The sequence below is a fragment of the Saccopteryx bilineata genome, chromosome 4 (assembly GCF_036850765.1).
Source record: "Saccopteryx bilineata isolate mSacBil1 chromosome 4, mSacBil1_pri_phased_curated, whole genome shotgun sequence".
Classification (NCBI taxonomy): domain Eukaryota; kingdom Metazoa; phylum Chordata; class Mammalia; order Chiroptera; family Emballonuridae; genus Saccopteryx; species Saccopteryx bilineata.
The window spans coordinates 103,178,372-103,196,168 of record NC_089493.1 but is presented as its reverse complement, the minus strand read 5'-3'; the positions used below and the strand labels follow the sequence as shown (position 1 = coordinate 103,196,168).

The following is a 17,797-nucleotide window of genomic DNA, read 5'->3' as shown; positions in this document are numbered from 1 at the left end:
CATGGCCTCTGCCTCAGGCGCTGGAGTGGCTCAGGTGGCAACAGAGCGACGCCCCGGATGGGCAGAGCATCGCCCCCTGGTGGGTGTGCCGGGTGGGTCCCGGTTAGGCACATGCGGGAGTCTGTCTGACTGCCTCCTCGTTTCCAGATTCAGAAAAAAAATACAAAAAGAAAAAAAAGAAAAAGAAAAGAATTACTGATACATGCTACAGCAGTGATGGATCTTGAAAACATTATGCTAAGTAAAAACAGCCAGTTACAAAATACCACAAATTGTACAATTCTACTTATATAAAATGTCTAGAACAGGCAAACTACTTGTAGAGACACAAGGTAGATTAGTGATCACCTAGGGACTGGCCCAGGTGGAGATGGATAATTAGGAGGGAAATGCTAATGGGTGTGGTATTTCCTTTGGGGGTGATAAAACATCCTAAAATTGATTGTGCTAATGGTTGTACTAATCTGTATATCATACAAGTACTAAAAACTGTATATTTTTAAGTGTGTGATTTGTATGGTATTTAAGTTATATTTCAATACAGCTTTTTAAAAAAGTAAGACTGTTGGATAGGAACTCAAGTATGCCTTAAGAGGAGTTGGTTTTGACCATCAAAGCAAGGCTGTGGATGGAGATGACTTAAATTAAAAAGGGTTCTAGATTTTACTAGGGGAAGCAGAAGAAAGAAGAGAGAACAAATTGGATAGCAAAATCTCTTGAGAGAAAGACAGAAGAGATTCTTAAGTCTTGTAGAAATGGTTCATTATAAAGGACTAAGATACACATAGGTGTACCTTATGTGTAAGGTAAGGTAAAGAAGCATGAGTCAGAAGAAAAGGTAAAGAAAATCTGCCATCATTTGAATTTTCACTTTCACATATTAAAGCTTTATATTAACACATGCTCTTTTTTAATTTTTTATTTATTGATTTTAGAGAGATTGGAAGGGAGAGGGAGAAAGGGAGAGATGGGGAGAGGGAGAAAGGGAGAAAGAGAAAGAGGAGAGAGAGAATCATCAACTTGTTGTTCTACTTATTCATGCATTCCTTGGTTGATCCTTGTATGTGCCCTGAACGGGGATGGAACCTGCTATCTTGGTGTACTGGGATGATGCTCTAACCAACTGAGCCACCCAGCCAGTGCCACATGTTCTTGATATAGATCCATTTCTGGGAAATTGGCCTGAGGACAAAAATCATTTTTTAGTCATTAGACTTACCACTCGGCTGAAGTACTCATCTAAAACTTCTACAAAGTTGTGGATGAATTCATAAATTGCCATCTCGTTCTGAAATAAAAAGGAAGGGTGCAATTAGGTTTCGTATGGCCCATGTGTACCTCAGACACGGAGAAGCCCGGTCAGCAACCGGGTTTCAGAGCACACGACTTGGTACACAGATACTGTGAGCAAAGTAGCTTCCCACAGACAGATATTCAGAATACTTTTATGACTCACTTGTTTAAAAGAAGTTTATTAAGAGGAGAAATGTAGAAAACCTTAACCTCTAAGATTTTTTTTCAGTGCTCATGATGCATCTAGTGGGATTGAAACCAGACTAAGTCTAGTGTTTAGAATTCTGAACTCGGCTCCCTGACTTCATCAACTGTTGAAGCAATAAATATTTCAGGTGTTTTTTTTTTTGTATTTTTCTGAAGCTGGAAACGGGGAGAGACAGTCAGACAGACTCCCGCATGCGCCCGACAGGGATCCACCAGGCATGCCCACCAGGGGGCGATGCTCTGCCCCTCCGGGGCGTCGCTCTGCTGCGACCAGAGCCACTCTAGCGCCTGGGGCAGAGGCAGAGGAGCCATCCCCAGCGCCCGGGCCATCTTTGCTCCAATGGAGCCTTGGCTGCGGGAGGGGAAGAGAGAGACAGAGAGGAAGGAGGGGGGGGGGGGCGGAGAAGCAAATGGGCGCCTCTCCTGTGTGCCCTGGCCGGGAATCAAACCCGGGTCCCCCGCACGCCAGGCCGACGCTCTACCGCTGAGCCAACCGGCCAGGGCCTATTTCAGGTTCTTCATGCCATCACTTTCCAGTCTGCGAAGATGGGAAAGCCACTTCAAAGTCTGGTTCACAGATAAAAAACTGGGATTTCAAAATATTTTAGATCTTAAACACTCTCCCAGAGATTCCATGGCCACAGGTACTGTAGATCTAGGACTAACATTTCTGAAAAGGTGAATGAAAATCTAAGGAGAAAAAAATCACAAACCAATCATATTTACAGTTTGCTCTGCCTTCTGATATGTTAGCCTATACTTTATATTTTTCTATTTTTTTAAAATTTTTTTTGTGACAGAGACAGAGAGAGTCAGATAGGGACAGACAGGAAGGGAGAGAGATGAGAAGTATCAATTCTTCCTTGCAGCTCCTTAGTTGTTCATTGATTGCTTTCTCATACATGTCTTGACCGGGGGGCTCCAGCAAACCGAGTGACCCCTTGCTCGAGCTAGTGACCTTGGGCTCAAGCTGGTGAGCCTTGCTCGAACCAGATGAGCCCATGCTCAAGCTGGCGACCTCGGGGTCTCAAACCTGGGTCCTCTGCATCCCAGTCTGATGCTCTATCCACTGCGCCGCCGCCTGGTCAGGTGTTAGCCTATACTTTAATGCCACAACAGACTGGCCACTACCCTTGTCTAAGCTGCCCCACTGTGCCACACAGAACAAGGGCAGGACACCAGTATTGCTTAGGGTCAAGGAAGGTATTCTGTGGAGTTCTGTGCTTCCCTACAAGCTGCTCACTAATCCAATAAAAATCCTAGTTATTTCTCTTCCACACAGCTTTCCATAGCCTTGGTAGAAACCATGATCCTTCAAGAGTCAAAATAATTCTTAGGGAGCCTGATCAGGCAGTGGCGCAGTGGATAAAGCGTCAGACTGGGATGCGGAAGACAGGTTCGAGACCCCGAGGTCGCCAGCTTGAGTGTGGGCTCATCTGGTTTAAGCAAAAGCTCACCAGCTTGGACCCAAGGTCGCTGGCTCAAGCAAGGGGTTACTTGGTCTGCTGAAGGCCCGCGGTCAAGGCACATTTGAGAAAGCAATCAATGAACAACTAAGGTGTCGCAATGCGCAACGAAAAACTAATAATTGATGCTTCTCATCTCTCTGTTCCTGTCTGTCTGTCCCTGTCTATCCCTCACTCTGACTCTCTCTCTGTCTCTGTAAAAAAAATAAAATAAAATAAAATAAAAAATAATAATTCTTAGGGAGGCAAATAGGGAAGAAAATGGCAGCACAAGGAGGAATAAAAATCAGACTGTTATGCCTAATTTTCTTGCATCTTCCATAGGCTCTCCTATTGTCTTACCTCAGTGTCATTAACTCCCACCACAATGAAGAGGGCTGCATACTGCCGATATATCAGCTTAAAATCCTTGTATTCAATGAAAGAGCACTAGACAAAACACAATTAGATATTAATTCCTGTAGTTGAAAGGAGTTTTTTCAAAGCGGCGTGCAAAATTTTTATGTTCTGATTTGAATATCTGTCAACACATTCTTAGAAATATACAATGTCAAAATATTACACATCTTTGTTGGCCGTGCCTTCTCACAATATTCTTTTTTTAAGATTTTAATTATTGATTTTTCAGAGGGGCAAGAAGTATCAGCTCATAGTTGCTTCACTTTAGTTGTTCACTGATTGCTTGTCCTATGTGCCTTGATCAGGCAAGCCCAGGGTTTTGAACCATCAACCTCAGCATTCCAGGTCGAAGTTCTTATCCACTATGCCACCACAGACCAGGCTCACAGTATTCAGGGGGCTACTTGGAAACATCTCTACTGGGATGTGAAGAATGGTTTAGAAAAAAGTCTGAGCCTGACTTGTGGTGGCGCAGTGGATAAAGTATTGACCTACCAGCTTGAAACCCTAGGCTTGCCTGGTCAAGGCATATATGGGAGTTGATGCTTCCTGCTCCTCCCCCTTCTCTCTCTCTCTCTCTCTCTCTTTCTCTCTCTCTCTCAAAGTGAATAAATAAAATCTAAAGAAAAATAAAAAAGAAGTCTGAGTGTTCACATGGGTTTCCACCTGTGCTGCTTCTTATTCCTTTGCTTGGCACTGTGTGGAACTCAGCAGGCCAAGCTACCGCACAATCAGCATTTTAAACTGCCTCCAATGTCAAAATAAGCCAACACCATGATAAAGAAGATTTTCTTCTTCCCACTGACCCTTGGCTCCTTTGGCAGTAATTAGATACAGTTTTGTAGTATATAATAGTCACGGAACAGCCAAATATATCCAGCATACACATGTGCAAAAAAACCCCAAACCAAACCAAACCAAGCCAAACCAAACCAAAAACCCCTCACTTTCTTTTTCCTAGACCCGTAGAAAGAATCAATGTAGACTCTTATAAATTAAAGATGGCTTTTGTGTAGCAGATGCTAGACAAAAATCTCTCAGTATGAACATTGCTTCATATGAGTTAATAACCAGCTTACCCCCACGGACGTGTGGATAAAACGCCTGCTGTCCCATTTATCCCTCTCCTACAGTCACTGTGTGAAGGTAAGGGGAAGGCACGGCAGACAGGAACTGGGAATCAGACTGAAGGCAGTGCTGGCCTCCTTTGGATTTTTGGGTGTGCCTGACCAAATGTGACAGTATCCCTTGTACCGAAAGCAGGCTATACTCACTCTCTGCACTAGATATGTTGTGCTTGGGTGCCCAGACTCACCTGGGACTGAAGCTGCAAGTTTTGACCATGGAATTTCTTCCATGGGAAAGTCACTTGACAAAGTATACAATGGAGGGATGTGAGGCTTTTATTTAAAATTAGGATAAAGGTAAGCCCTGGACATGTAGCTCAGTTGGTTAGAGCGCTGTCCCGAAACACCAAGGTTGTAGGTTCAAACCCTGGTCAGGGCACACACGGGAAGCCACCCATGAACATACAATTACGTGGAACAACAAATGAATGCTTCCTTCTCCCCCAGCCCCCATACCTCCCCTCCAGCTTTCTCCCTTCCTCTCTCTGTCTCTCTAGAATCAATCAATTAAAAAAATATAAAATTAAATTAGACAAAGGTAAGAAGCACAGACCATTCAGCAGCTTTTGGCTTACTGCAGATCGAGTGTGACTTCTACTCAGTTGGGTCTTTCAAGAAAAATTGACTACCTGAACAAACTGAGGAACATTTTTCAAAGCTTCTCAGGAGTTTCTGACATTTAAAATGAAGTATCAAGGCCTGACCTGTGGTGGCGCAGTGGATAAAGCATCGACCTGAAAATGCTGAGGTCACCGGTTCAAAACCCTGGGCTTGCCTGGTCAAGGCACATATGGGAGTTGATGCTTCCAGCTCCTCCCCCCTTCTCTCTCTCTCCAAGGCACATATGGGAGTTGATGCTTCCAGCTCCTCCCCCCTTCTCTCTCTCTCTCTCTCCTCTCTAAAATGAATAAATAAAATAAAATAAAATAAATAAAAATAAAACGAAGTATCAAAGCACCTTTGTGGATAAAATAAAAACTAAACTGAAATTGTGCTACTTTGGTGTCTCATTATGCCAAAAGTTCAGTGGGTTCCTACTAAAGTCTAAAATAATTTAGAATGTTTCAAAAATATCTAACAGTATATTCTTTCCAAAGCACATATTTCAAAGGGGAACCTATCAGTGAAAAGATGTTTGAAATTGTGGAGCTGATATTATAGGAAGATTCAAACATGAATGCTTCTGGAGCGTGTTTACCTTTACAGGTATGGGGCTGTTAACACAGCCCTTTAATCGTTTGTTTCCTCTGACAACCACACGAAGCAGTGTGCCATGGCGGCCCCAAGCAGTAATTCAAAGAGGACTCTTGAGATGTTCCGACTGGAAAATCAATTTAGAAGCCAAGGGAAACATGGTTCTAACACGTTAACTACTGAAGCACTGATGTAGCTTAATATTTTATGACTCAGCAGCGGTTCCCACAGGCCGCCTTTCCACACAGGTAGTAAAATGGAGAACTGGCAAAATGAACAGGTGTCTTAAACAAGCTTTCTGATTTTGCTTGCCTCACTTTGTTCAGTGATTTCCAATTGATTCAAAGTTTAGGACCTGGAGTAAGTAATCCTCCAATTAAAGTTCTTTGTAAAAATAAACTTGGTTTAAAAATTCCTTTTATTTTAATGATTTAACTTCAATTTTGGCAGAATGAATGAATTGGTTGTCTCATTTTTTTTTTTACTTCGTTTCTCCTATCTACGTAATAAAATAAGGCACGTTCAAATCAAGTTTGTTTTTAAATCACTAATGCCAGTATGATAAGCAGAAAAAGCTGCATGCCACATGAGAATCATATTATTATCCTCTGGCAAAAATTGGGTCTTAAGTGTTCACTTCTATACTGGACACCTGACCTTCAACTTTTGACTCAAAGAAAGTCACCTACTTCAGGTACTCAAAGAGTTCCAAGAGCTGAATGCATATGAACGAAAAAAGAAATGTCCGTCAGCAGGAATGAATTTTTTTTTTTTTTTTTTTTATTTAATTTTATTTATTCATTTTTAGAGAGGACAGAGAGAGGGAGAGAGAGACAGAGAGAGAGAAGGGGGGAGGAGCTGGAAGCATCAACTCCCATATGTGCCTTGACCAGGCAAGCCCAGGGTTTCGATCCGGTGACCTCAGCATTTCCAGATCAACGCTTTATCCACTGCGCCACCACAGGTCAGGCAGGAATGAATTTGAGCTGCCACTTCCACAGTGCATTGAAACACATATGCTGACCTAAATACGAATCTAAGACTTTTACTGATTTGGTTTTTATTTTCCTTAAGGGGATGTAAGGAGAGCTGTGCTTCAGTCTTCACTTCATTTATTTTCCCTAATAGCTGTTGAAAGAATGTAGTTCAAAGAAAAGGATGGCCCTTGAGACACAGCAGCAACAGCTGTGCCACTGCTGGGCTGAATGCAGAGATAAAAGAGAGAATCAGAAACTTACTTGTTCGATGGATCGAGAGAGACAGCTCTTTATGACTTCGGTTTCCAGAAGTGTACGCTTATTAATTTCCACATGTTCATAGTACTTAGAAAGACGGGTCTGTCCTTGTTTATTCACCATGAGGAAAAATTTTATCATTTTTTTCTGGCCAGTATTTTTCCAAATATAGGTCAAAAGTTATGGCAAGGGGTGGCTGTAACAAACCTGAAGGATGAAAAAATAGAAGGGTAAGGTCAAATTTCTCAAAGAATCATATTAAGTGTGTTGTTTAGATGAACCAACAGGAGATAAATGTCTTCTGCTATTACTGGTCTTTACCACTATGAACTAAATGAGGTTTTAATAAATAACTAAACATAAATGTTCATTAGTTACTTTCCAAAACATTTTTGAGTATACACAGTACTACAACTCATGTTTGGTCCATCGATTCATCAGTCTTGTTGGACGCCAACTATGCGTCCAGCACTGAAGAACGTGGAGATGACAGAGTACTGATCTCTTATCTTCACACCTGGCAACAGTGCTGGACAGGTAAACAAATTACAGCAGTACCAGGCTGTGAGATGTAACTGGTACACAGAACGGAGGGACAAGGAACATCACAGGAGAGTTGGAAATGACTTTCCAAAGAAGGGTCCTTAAAAAGTCTTTGAACAATGATTTCAAGGAAGCAGCTCGGAAGCAGAGAAAATGGGTATAAAGGCTCTGGAAAGCTCACTATGGCTGTGGTTTAGGGGCAGAAAGAACAGTCACAGGAAACTAAGCTGCTCACATAAGATGAAATTGGCTTTAGAAGTCATGCTAAGGAATATGAACTTTATTTTATGGACAATAGAGATCTTATAAGATCTATAGTGAAGCTCTTTTCCCTTAGTATTGGAAACAGTCATCATAATAGCTACTATCTGTCCAAGTCCTATAACAAGGCCCTATCACAAGTCCTGTAAGGTCCTAAACCAAGCAGGTTGTGTATATTATTTAATTTTCACAGCTCTCTGAGGTAGGTACTTCTGTTATCCCCATTTTTAAGACAAGGAAGTTGAAGTTTAGGGATGTAGCTTACAGCAGCAATTTTCAACTGGTGTGCCGCAAGACCTTTTAAAGCATGCAATACCTGATTGCTTACTCAGGGACACTGACCTCTTTCCCCTTAGATTGTCAAGTAAAAAATGACAACAGTTAAAACAACAATAGGTGTCTAGTGTAAATTAATCAAAATTATACCTGTTTTTTGTTTGTTTGTTTGTTTTGTCTGTTAGCCAAAGGATTTTAGTAATTAGTTTATATGTGCTATGAGATTAAAAAGGTTGAAAATCTTAGAGGCTTAGAGGACAAGCATGTGCATGGATCCAGGGGCCCCTACACTCATCCTCATCGCTTCGGAGTTCCTGCTTGAAGTATTACTTCTCACCCAGCTGTATTGTAGCACCTGTTGGTTCCTCTCCTACTTAGTGTAGATTTGAAAATAAGGCAGAAAAGCACAATATTGACCGATGGCCAGTCTTTCTTTTTTTTTTGTATTTTTCTGAAGCTGGAAACGAGGATAGACAGCAGACTCCCGCATGCGCCAGACTGGGATCCACCCGGCACGCCCACCAGGGGGCGACGCTCTGCCCCTCCGGGGCGTCGCTCTGTCTCGACCAGAGCCACTCCAGCGCCTGGAGCAGAGGCCAAGGAGCCATCCCCAGCGCCCGGGCCATCTTTGCTCCAATGGAGCCTCGCTGCGGGAGGAAAAGAGAGAGACAGAGAGGAAGGAGAGGGGTAGGGGTGGAGAAGCAGATGGGCGCTTCTCCTGTGTGCCCTGGCCAGGAATCGAACCCGGGACTTCTGCATGCCAGGCCGACGCTCTACCACTGAGCCAACCGGCCAGGGCCAGTCTTTTTTTAACATGAGCATCAGAGCTGCCTCACTGGCTCATGGGACAGTATCATTTTCACATTCCATAATATCTGTGAAAAATCAGTGCAAAGACCAAGGTTAACAATAACTCTTCAATAAACTTTTAAAATTTAGAATAAATTTTTTTAAATTTTATTTATTTATTTATTTTTTACAGAGACAGAGAGTGAGTCAGAGAGAAGGATAGACAGGGACAGACAGACAGGAACGAAGAGAGATGAGAAGCATCAATCATTAGTTTTTCATTGCGCGTTGCAACACCTTAGTTGTTCATTGATTGATTTCTCATATGTGCCTTGACCAGGGGGCTACAGCAGACTGAGTAACCCCTTGCTGGAGCCAGTGACCTTGGGTTCAAGCTGGTGGGCTTTTTTTGCTCAAACCAGATGAGCCCGCGCTCAAGCTGACGACCTCAGGGTCTCGAACCCAGGTCCTCTGCATCCCAGTCCGACGCTCTATCCACTGCACCACCGCCTGGTCAGGCAAGGGTTTTCTTTTTATTAGGTACAGATTTCACATTTCTGTCGTCTTTTGTTGCTTTCCTGTGACCAATCAAAAGTGTGCCATGACTTTACGGACACACTGGATGGCAATGGGGACCATCTTCTTGGCCAAGTTCTTGTACAGCAAGCAGATGGGTGCAGCTAGAAACTGCAGTGTGCAGGGGTCTGTTTTGTTGGCGTCGATGCCATCCAGCAGCTCAAAGTCCACGATGAAGATGTTCCCTTGCTCGAACTCCTGCTCCAAGGTGAGCTGCCGCTCCAGGCTGCACTCCACCATCTCCGTGGTCACCCAGAGCTTCTTGGGCAACTTGCTGCAGCGCTGGATCAGCACAGGGTTGCAGCCATTCAGGAACTGGGACCCGAACATGAGGTCTTCCTGCCAGTGGTTCATGACCCGCTCAAAAATAGTGTTGCTGATCTTGACGAAGAGTTTTTCAAAATCGGCAAAGTCACTCCAGGAAGACTGGAACATGTGCATGAAGCAATTGATGAACAGGTTCTCCATCGCCTTAGAGTAGTTCAGCACGAAGTACACTCCCTTCTCACTGTCAAATTGGATGTCACGAGGTAAATCCTTGTGACAGTTGGCATCGATGCTCAAGGGGAATCTGGGGTTCCATTCCATCCATCTGTACTGCTTTTGCCGAGTTTCCCGTTCTTTACGTCTGTGCTGCTTGAGGATGTGGATTTGCTCATCGCAGGGCAACTTTGCTTGTCCATCTCGCAGGACAACCTCACCCTCGCCCGCAATCCAGCGGTAGCAGGGGAACTCGATGTAGTCCCCGTGGGGCGTTTTCAGTGTGACATACTTCAGGTACCAGTCGTCAGGGAGCCAGCACTTGCACTACTTGATTTTGACCAGCTGGATGTCACCCAGTTCTTCTTCCACAGACACTTCATAAGAATCAACCGCGCCGCGCTCCAAGTCGTTGTAAAAGGGCTTGTCCAGCAGGTGCTTCTCGCTGCAGCCCGCGGAGCTGAGGTAGATGTAGTCATCAGTGCGGCGAACCACTGGCTGCCGGTGGCCAAGGTGACGGTGTAGGAGGGCATGGCTGTGGGCAGTGGGCACTGCGAGCTCCAGGCTCTGCTTAATAATTTGCCTGACCAGGCAGTGGTGCAGTGGGTAGAGCGTCGGACTGGGATGTGGAGGACCCAGGTTTGAGACCCCGAGGTCGCCAGCTTGAGCGCGGGCTCATCTGGTTTGAGCAAAAAAAGCCCACCAGCTTGAACCCAAGGTCACTGGCTCCAGCAAGGGGTTACTTGGTCTGCTGAAGGCCCACGGTCAAGGCACATATGAGAAAGCAATCAATGAATAAGTAAGGAACCACAATGAAGAATTGATGCTTCTCATCTCTCTCCCTTCCTGTCTGTCTGTCCCTATCTGCCCCTCTCTCTGACTCTCTCTGTCTCTCCCACAAATAAATAAATAAAATTTAGAATAATTTTACCAAAAAGTTTCAATGAATTATTGGAACTTTTTTTTTTTTTGCCTTCCCAGCTCATCTCTCATTTCCTAAACTATGTCAGACAGGTGATTGTGTCATAACAATTCCAAACATTAAGAGCCAGAAAGAGCCAGGCCCGGTCGGCAATGCCTGGGTTGCTGTGTTCCCTCAGTGTGTAGAACAGGATGTTGTCTAGACCAGCTCAGCAGCGAGGTGACAGCAGTCCAGGGGAAGTTCTGTGGCCATCTGCTCCCTTTCCCAGGAAGATAAACTCACCGCCGTAGGTGGGATTGCAACATACTCCATGTTGTTCAATCATCTGGTATCATGTGCTGCTTTTATTCTCTTTACAAGTTATTGCCAGTAAATTATGGCAAGTGACTAGTAAATTAAGATTATCATCCTTTCTTTTATTCCCTTTCAGCAGCATTATTATTAAGGCATCTTTATGAAAGTTAGAAATTACAACCCTATCCCCTGATTCTGACTGCAAGGTAAAAGAAAAAATAAATTGTCTCAAAGGAACTCATAGCTAAACTTTTGCCTTTAAATGTCCTGCTTGCATTAAGTGGTAAAATAACATGTAAAGTGATCCCATTGAGATGTTATACCAAGGGATCAAATTGTTTTCTACCTTAGAAACCCAGCATTCCTTCCTGCTGACATCAAGAGTGAGGGTGACAAAGAAGGTTGTGTTGAATCGATACTCATTAGGGTGCAAGTCTTGATATAGTAGCTGAAGGCATCTAAACACTTTTTTTTTTGTATGCTCCTAAGCAATTACACAGCATATAACTGTAGAATTGCACAGTGGTAAGAAAATGAACATGCAAAATTGGTAGCTATTTGTGTTATAAAATAATGCCAAAATGTACAATGCAGAGACTCAGAGACAAGTACATGTCTGAGAGCTGAAGAAGAATGCCTTAAGCACCTATCCTGCTTAGTAATCATGAGGAAGGAGGGAGATCAAATAATTATGAAACTGAGGTAGGGCCATAAGGAATAAGCTCAGACAAGTGCAGGGAGTGGTCAGGGGCAGGTCTGAGATTCCTCTCTTTATGAACTCTGCATCCAATAACACATGAGGTTGGGGAAGATGTTTTGATAGCCAGGAAGTTAGACTCCACACCCAAGAGCTCATGTGAATGTGCATAGAAGAAAAAGGAAATTACACCGGGGAAAGCATTCTTACACAAAGGGACCAGGACACCTAAAGGCCAACACTAGGAAGTCTGGCAGATCCATGGTGGGATGTGCACACATCAGTGCCCCAGGATCCTATATGATGTAAACTCAATGCCTACAGAGAGTCTGGGAAGACTGAAGTACATATTGAAGTGAGCACCGTTTTCAAATTTCTAATGGTGTACATTTCTGGGCATTAGAACTGGAAGAGGCTTTAGAGACTGTCATATCAAAAATGACAAACAGATTTCAAGTTGGGTGCCAACTGTGACTAATAGTGCTCGCCGCGTTGGGCACCGTGCTGGGAAATATTCTGGAGCCATTTTCAGGTTCGAGAGAAAAGAATGCCATGAGTGATTAGTAAGGTTAGAAAGCAGGGTGTGGCCACATAAGCACCTCCTGTCAGCCCTGATGTGCACACCCCTCCTTTTGCAGATGGGAAAACCGACCATCTGAGACGTTGAGTGAAGTCCTGAATTCTTTGGCTGACTCATAACATAATGCTGGGTTGAATTTACCACATCACCTCTGCCTCATTCAGTGCATTCAGTGTCATTAAATGTTCATTCAAGCTTAATAAACATCAATGCCAGGCAGCTTTGGGAATGATCAAGTCAATGTTCTCTTTTTCTAATGCCACTGCACAACCAATTAGGGAAATACCAAACAATTCACTGCATGAAAATAGTAGAGTATGAAGTTTCTAGAAATAAAAGTGGCATTCAAGGATGGCTAACATCCTTTCTAACTCTAAATGATTTCTAGGTGCCCCAGAATTGTAACACACATTTTACTCACTCCATAAAAATGATTGAGCTAAAATCCCCATGTTAAAAAGCAAATTTCCACCAAGAGAATGTAGCAAATTTCCACCAAGACAATGTATCATTAGTCAAAAGCATGAACTGGAGCTTGACTGGCTCTACTACTTCCTAGCTTTGTGATTCTAGGCAAGTTATTTAACCTTCTTGTACTTCGTCTTAGGAACTATGGGAAAAATAATAGTAATTACCTTCTGGGTTGTAAGGATTATATGCAATTTTTTCAGAAACTGAGCACTATATAGATGAGCATTGGCCAATGTCATTATGATAATATAACACCTTTTCCTCAGTGAGGTCTTACCTGCTTGTGACAATCCCCTCTTCCTTACCCCAAAGAGCTGGTTATCCTTTCTTTGAGCTTATCACTGTATCATACATACAAAACCTGTAACCCTATATTCGCGCTTTTCAACCGGTATGCTGCAAGAATGTTTAAAACATGCAATACCTGATTGTTTAGTCAGGAACACTGACCTCTTTCCCTTTAGATTGTCAAAAAAATGACAATACAATAGCCATCTGGTGTGAATGAATCAAAATTATATCTATTTTTTGTCAGATCAGCAAAAAAACATATCTTTTTGGTGTGCTGCAGAATTTCAGTAATTAGTTTGTGTGTGCCATGAGATGAAAAAGGTTGTAAGTCATTGATCTACGTAATATTATTTGATTACATCCTGAGCTCTCCTACCAGACCAGTGATTTTCACTTTTTTTATTGTTAATGGACAAAGAGATCTTTTACACTGTGACCCCACATATAGGTACATACGTATCTGAAACAAAATTTCATAAAACAATGCATACCCATACCATACATACTGCACTCTTTATTTTCGTTGACATTTTATTTTGTAAAAACTGCACCTGTGAGGGATTTGGTTTACACAGATGTGCAGATTTTTCAAAACTCAGCAAATGTACTTTAAAGATACATGCACTTGCCTGACCAGGCGGTGGCGCAGTAGATAGAGCGTTGCAGAGGGCCCAGGTTCAAGACCCAGAGGTCGCCAGCTTGAGCGTGGGCTCATCTAGTTTGAGCAAAGCTCACCAGCTTGGACCCAAGGTCGCTGGCTCGGTCTGCTGAAGGCCCACGGTCAAGGCACATAAGAGAAAGCAATCAGTGAACAAATAAGGTGTCGCAATGTGCAACAAAAAACTAATGATTGATGCTTCTCATCTCTCCGTTCCTGTCTATCTCTTTCTCTGACTCTGTCTTTGTAAAAAAAAAAAAAAAAAGATACATGCACTTATTATATGTAAATTTCAAAAAAAAAAAAAAAAAAGCCTGACCTGTGGTGGCGCAGTGGATAAAGCGTCGACCTGGAAATGCTGAGGTCGCTGGTTCGAAACCATGGGCTTGCCTGGTCAAGGCACATATGGGAGTTGATGCTTCCAGCTCCTCCCCCCGTCTCTCTCTCCTCTCTCTTGTCTCTCTCTCTCTCTCCTCTCTAAAATGAATAAATAAAAATTTAAAAAAAATTTCATAAAAAGAAACTAATACTCTAGTGAATAATATAAATGTTGAGGTATTTGTGGGAAGTGTATTGATATCTATAACTTACTTAAAATTTTTATTTATTTATTTATTCATTTTAGAGAGGAGAGAGAGAGAAGGGGGGAGGAGCAAGAAGCATCAACTCCCATATGTGCCTTGACCAGGCAAGCCCAGGGTTTTGAACCGGTGACGGTCCAGGTCGTTGCTTTATCCACTGTGCCACCACAGATCACTTACTTTGAAATGCACTAAAAACTAAGATAAATTGATGGACAGATAGATATATGGTTAGATATATGATAAAGTAAGTATAATAAAATGTTAATGGTAGAAATCTATGTGGTATGTCGGAATTCACTTTGAAATTCATATCTATTCATATTCATAAAATTCATATATAATTATATATAAATTTATATGTTATATAAAACTATATATACATACCTCATATATAATACACATACATACATAACATGTGGTCCCTTAAATTGTTACAAATTTCTACAGTGTAACCTGGTAGAATGCAACAAAAAGATCATGAAAATGATTCTATCTTTTAACTCAAGCATTTCAATCCTGGGAATCTATCCTAACATATAGTTAAAAATACATACTTGGCCTAGGCTGGGTGAGTTGGTGGATAAAGCCTCAACCTGGTGCACCAGAGGTTGTGGGTTCCAACCCCCGTCAGGGCACCTATGAGAAATGATCAATGAGTGCACAACTAAATGAAACAACTAAGTGAAATGGAAAATTGATGCTTTTCTTTCTCCCTTCCCCCTTCTCCTTTCCTCTATCTTTCTGCTAAATCAATGGGAAAATTTAAAAAGAAATCCATATGCATAAAAATGTTCATAGCAATATTATTTATACTAGTAAAAAAATGAAACTAGCCAGATACTTAAAATGAGAACTAACTTAAATGAACACTAATTTGTATGGGCTGTGGTGGCGCAGTGGATAGAGCACTGACCTGGAATGCTGAGATCACTGGTTCAAAAACCTGTGCTTGCCTGGTCAAGGCACATACAACAAGCAATCAATGAACAATTAAAGTGAAACAATTATTATCTTGCTCCCTCCCTCTCTCTAAAATAATTAAGTAAAATCTTAAAAAAAAACCCAAAACAACTGTGGAGCCTGACCAGGCGGTGGCACAGTGAACAGAACATTGGATTGGGACGTGGAGGACTCAGGTTCGAAACCCCGAGGTTGCCAGCTTGAGTGTGGGCTTATCTGCTTTTAGCAAAGCTCACCAGCTTGAACCCAAGGTTGTTGGCTTGAGCAAGGGGTCACTCGCTCTGCTGCAGCCCCTTGGTCAAGGCACATATGAGAAAGTAATCAATGAACAACTAAGGTGCAGCAATGAAGAATTGATGCTTCTCATTTCCTCTCTCCTTTCCTGTCTGTCTGTTCCTATCTGTCCCTCTCTCTGTCTCAAACAAACAAACAAAACGTGGAAGAGCTGCCAAAGCTGATTTAAATGAATTTGATTTCTTTTCTCTACTAATTAAATAAGCAGACTATGCAGAAGAATAGAAAAAATGTAAATAAAAAAGGAAAATGTAGATAAAATAATATTAAGTCACAAATACAGAACACCAAATTTTATACTCACATGGATTACAATTATGTAGAAGAAACATCTAAATTGCTAAAGATTAGCCTGATCATGCCTGACCAGGCAGTGAAGCAGTGGATAGAGCATTGGACTGGGATGCAGAGGACCCAGGTCTTGAGCGTGGGGTCACTGGATTGAGTGTGGGATCACAGACATGACCCCAAGGTCACTGGCTTGAGTAAGGGGTCACTCACTCTCCTGTAGCCACCCCACCCTGCCCTGGTCAAGGCACATATGAGAAAGCAATCAGTGAACAACGAAGGTGCTGCAATGAAGAACTGACCCTTTTCATCTCTCTCCCTTCTTGTCTGTCTGTCCCTGTCTCTCTACCTTTCTCTCTTTCTAAAAAACCCCCAAGAATAATAATAATAAAGTAGGTTTGATTCCTGGTCAGGGCAGTTACAAGAATCAACCAATGAATGCATAAATAAGTGGAACAATAAATTGATGTTTTTTGTTTTTTCTACCCTCTTTCTCTCTCTAAAATCAATTTTTTAAAAAAAGGTTACCAGGAGATAGGGGATCAAAGGGTGAGGCTTTAAGAGGTTTAGGGTTTTGGTGATGACTGCACAGATATGTGAGTATATAAAAGCCATTAAATTATATAGACTTTGAATGGATGATTTGCATAGTATGTAAATTATATCTTAATAAAGTTGTTTTAAAAAGAGATAGATAGACCAGACAATCAGAAAGAGCTCCCAATGGCCAAGCTCGAATTATCTAAACAAATAACATACCGGGCCTGACCTGTGGTGGCGCAGTGGATAAAGCGTCGACCTGGAAATGCTGAGGTCGCCGGTTTGAAACCCTGGGCTTGCCTGGTCAAGGCACATATGGGAGTTGATGCTTCCTGCTCCTCCCCCTTCTCTCTCTGTCTCTCTCTCTCCTTTCTAAAATGAATAAATTAGGCCCTGGCCGGTTGGCTCAGCGGTAGAGCGTCGGCCTGGCGTGCGGGGGACCTGGGTTCGATTCCCGGCCAGGGCACATAGGAGAAGTGCCCATTTGCTTCTCCACCCCCGCCCCCTTCTTCCTCTCTGTCTCTCTCTTCCCCTCCTGCAGCCAAGGCTCCATTGAAGCAAAGATGGCCCGGGCGCTGGGGATGGCTCCTTGGCCTCTGCCCCAGGCGCTAGAGTGGCTCTGGTCGCTGCAGAGCGACGCCCCGGAGGGGCAGAGCATCGCCCCCTGGTGGGCAGAGCGTCGCCCCTGGTGGGCGTGCGGGGTGGATCCCTGTCGGGCGCATGCGGGAGTCTGTCTGACTGTCTCTCCCCGTTTCCAGCTTCAGAAAAAAAAAAAGAAAAAAAAAGAAAAAATTAAAATGAATAAATTAAAAAAAATAATAAATTTAAAAGGTCCTGGCCGGTTGGCTCAGCGGTAGAGCGTCGGCCTGGTGGGCGGGGGACCCGGGTTCGATTCCCGGCCAGGGCACACAGGAGAAGCGCCCATTTGCTTCTCCACACCCACCCCCTCCTTCCCCTCTGTCTCTCTCTTCCCCTCCCGCAGGCGAGGCTCCATTGGAGCAAAGATGGCCCGGGCGCTGGGGATGGCTCCTTGGCCTCTGCCCCAGGCGCTAGAGTGGCTCTGGTCGCGGCAGAGCGATGCCCGGAGGGGCAGAGCATCGCCCCCTGGTGGGCAGAGCATCGCCCCTGGTGGGCGTGCAGGGTGGATCCCGGTCGGGCTCACGTGGGAGTCTGTCTCTCCCCGTTTCCAGCTTCAGAAAATTAAAAAAAAAAAAAGAAAAAAAAATAAATAACATACCGAATTAGTATCCTACACAGGAAGACAAACAACACAAATAAAAAATGGATCTAGCCTGACCTGTGGTGGCGCAGTGGATAAAGCATTGACCTGGAAATGCTGAGGTCGTGGGTTCAAAACCCTGGGCTTGCCTGG

The 17,797-nt window shown here is 43.2% G+C and overlaps 1 protein-coding gene and 1 pseudogene across 1 annotated transcript in view; both read right to left on the bottom strand.

Annotated features, from left to right (window-relative positions):
* AP4S1 (adaptor related protein complex 4 subunit sigma 1) overlaps positions 1-17,797 on the bottom strand; it is a 58,172-nt gene that overhangs the window by 16,951 nt on the left and 23,424 nt on the right. The window contains exons 3-5 of the mRNA XM_066277666.1: positions 6,925-7,128; positions 3,309-3,395; positions 1,220-1,288 (exon numbers count right to left, since the gene is read on the bottom strand). Coding sequence (XP_066133763.1) covers positions 1,220-1,288; positions 3,309-3,395; positions 6,925-7,062 — 294 coding nt within the window. The 5' untranslated portion in view covers positions 7,063-7,128. The remainder of the gene's footprint in view (positions 1-1,219; positions 1,289-3,308; positions 3,396-6,924; positions 7,129-17,797) is intronic.
* On the bottom strand, positions 9,379-10,379 carry LOC136335515 (polyunsaturated fatty acid 5-lipoxygenase pseudogene; annotated as a pseudogene).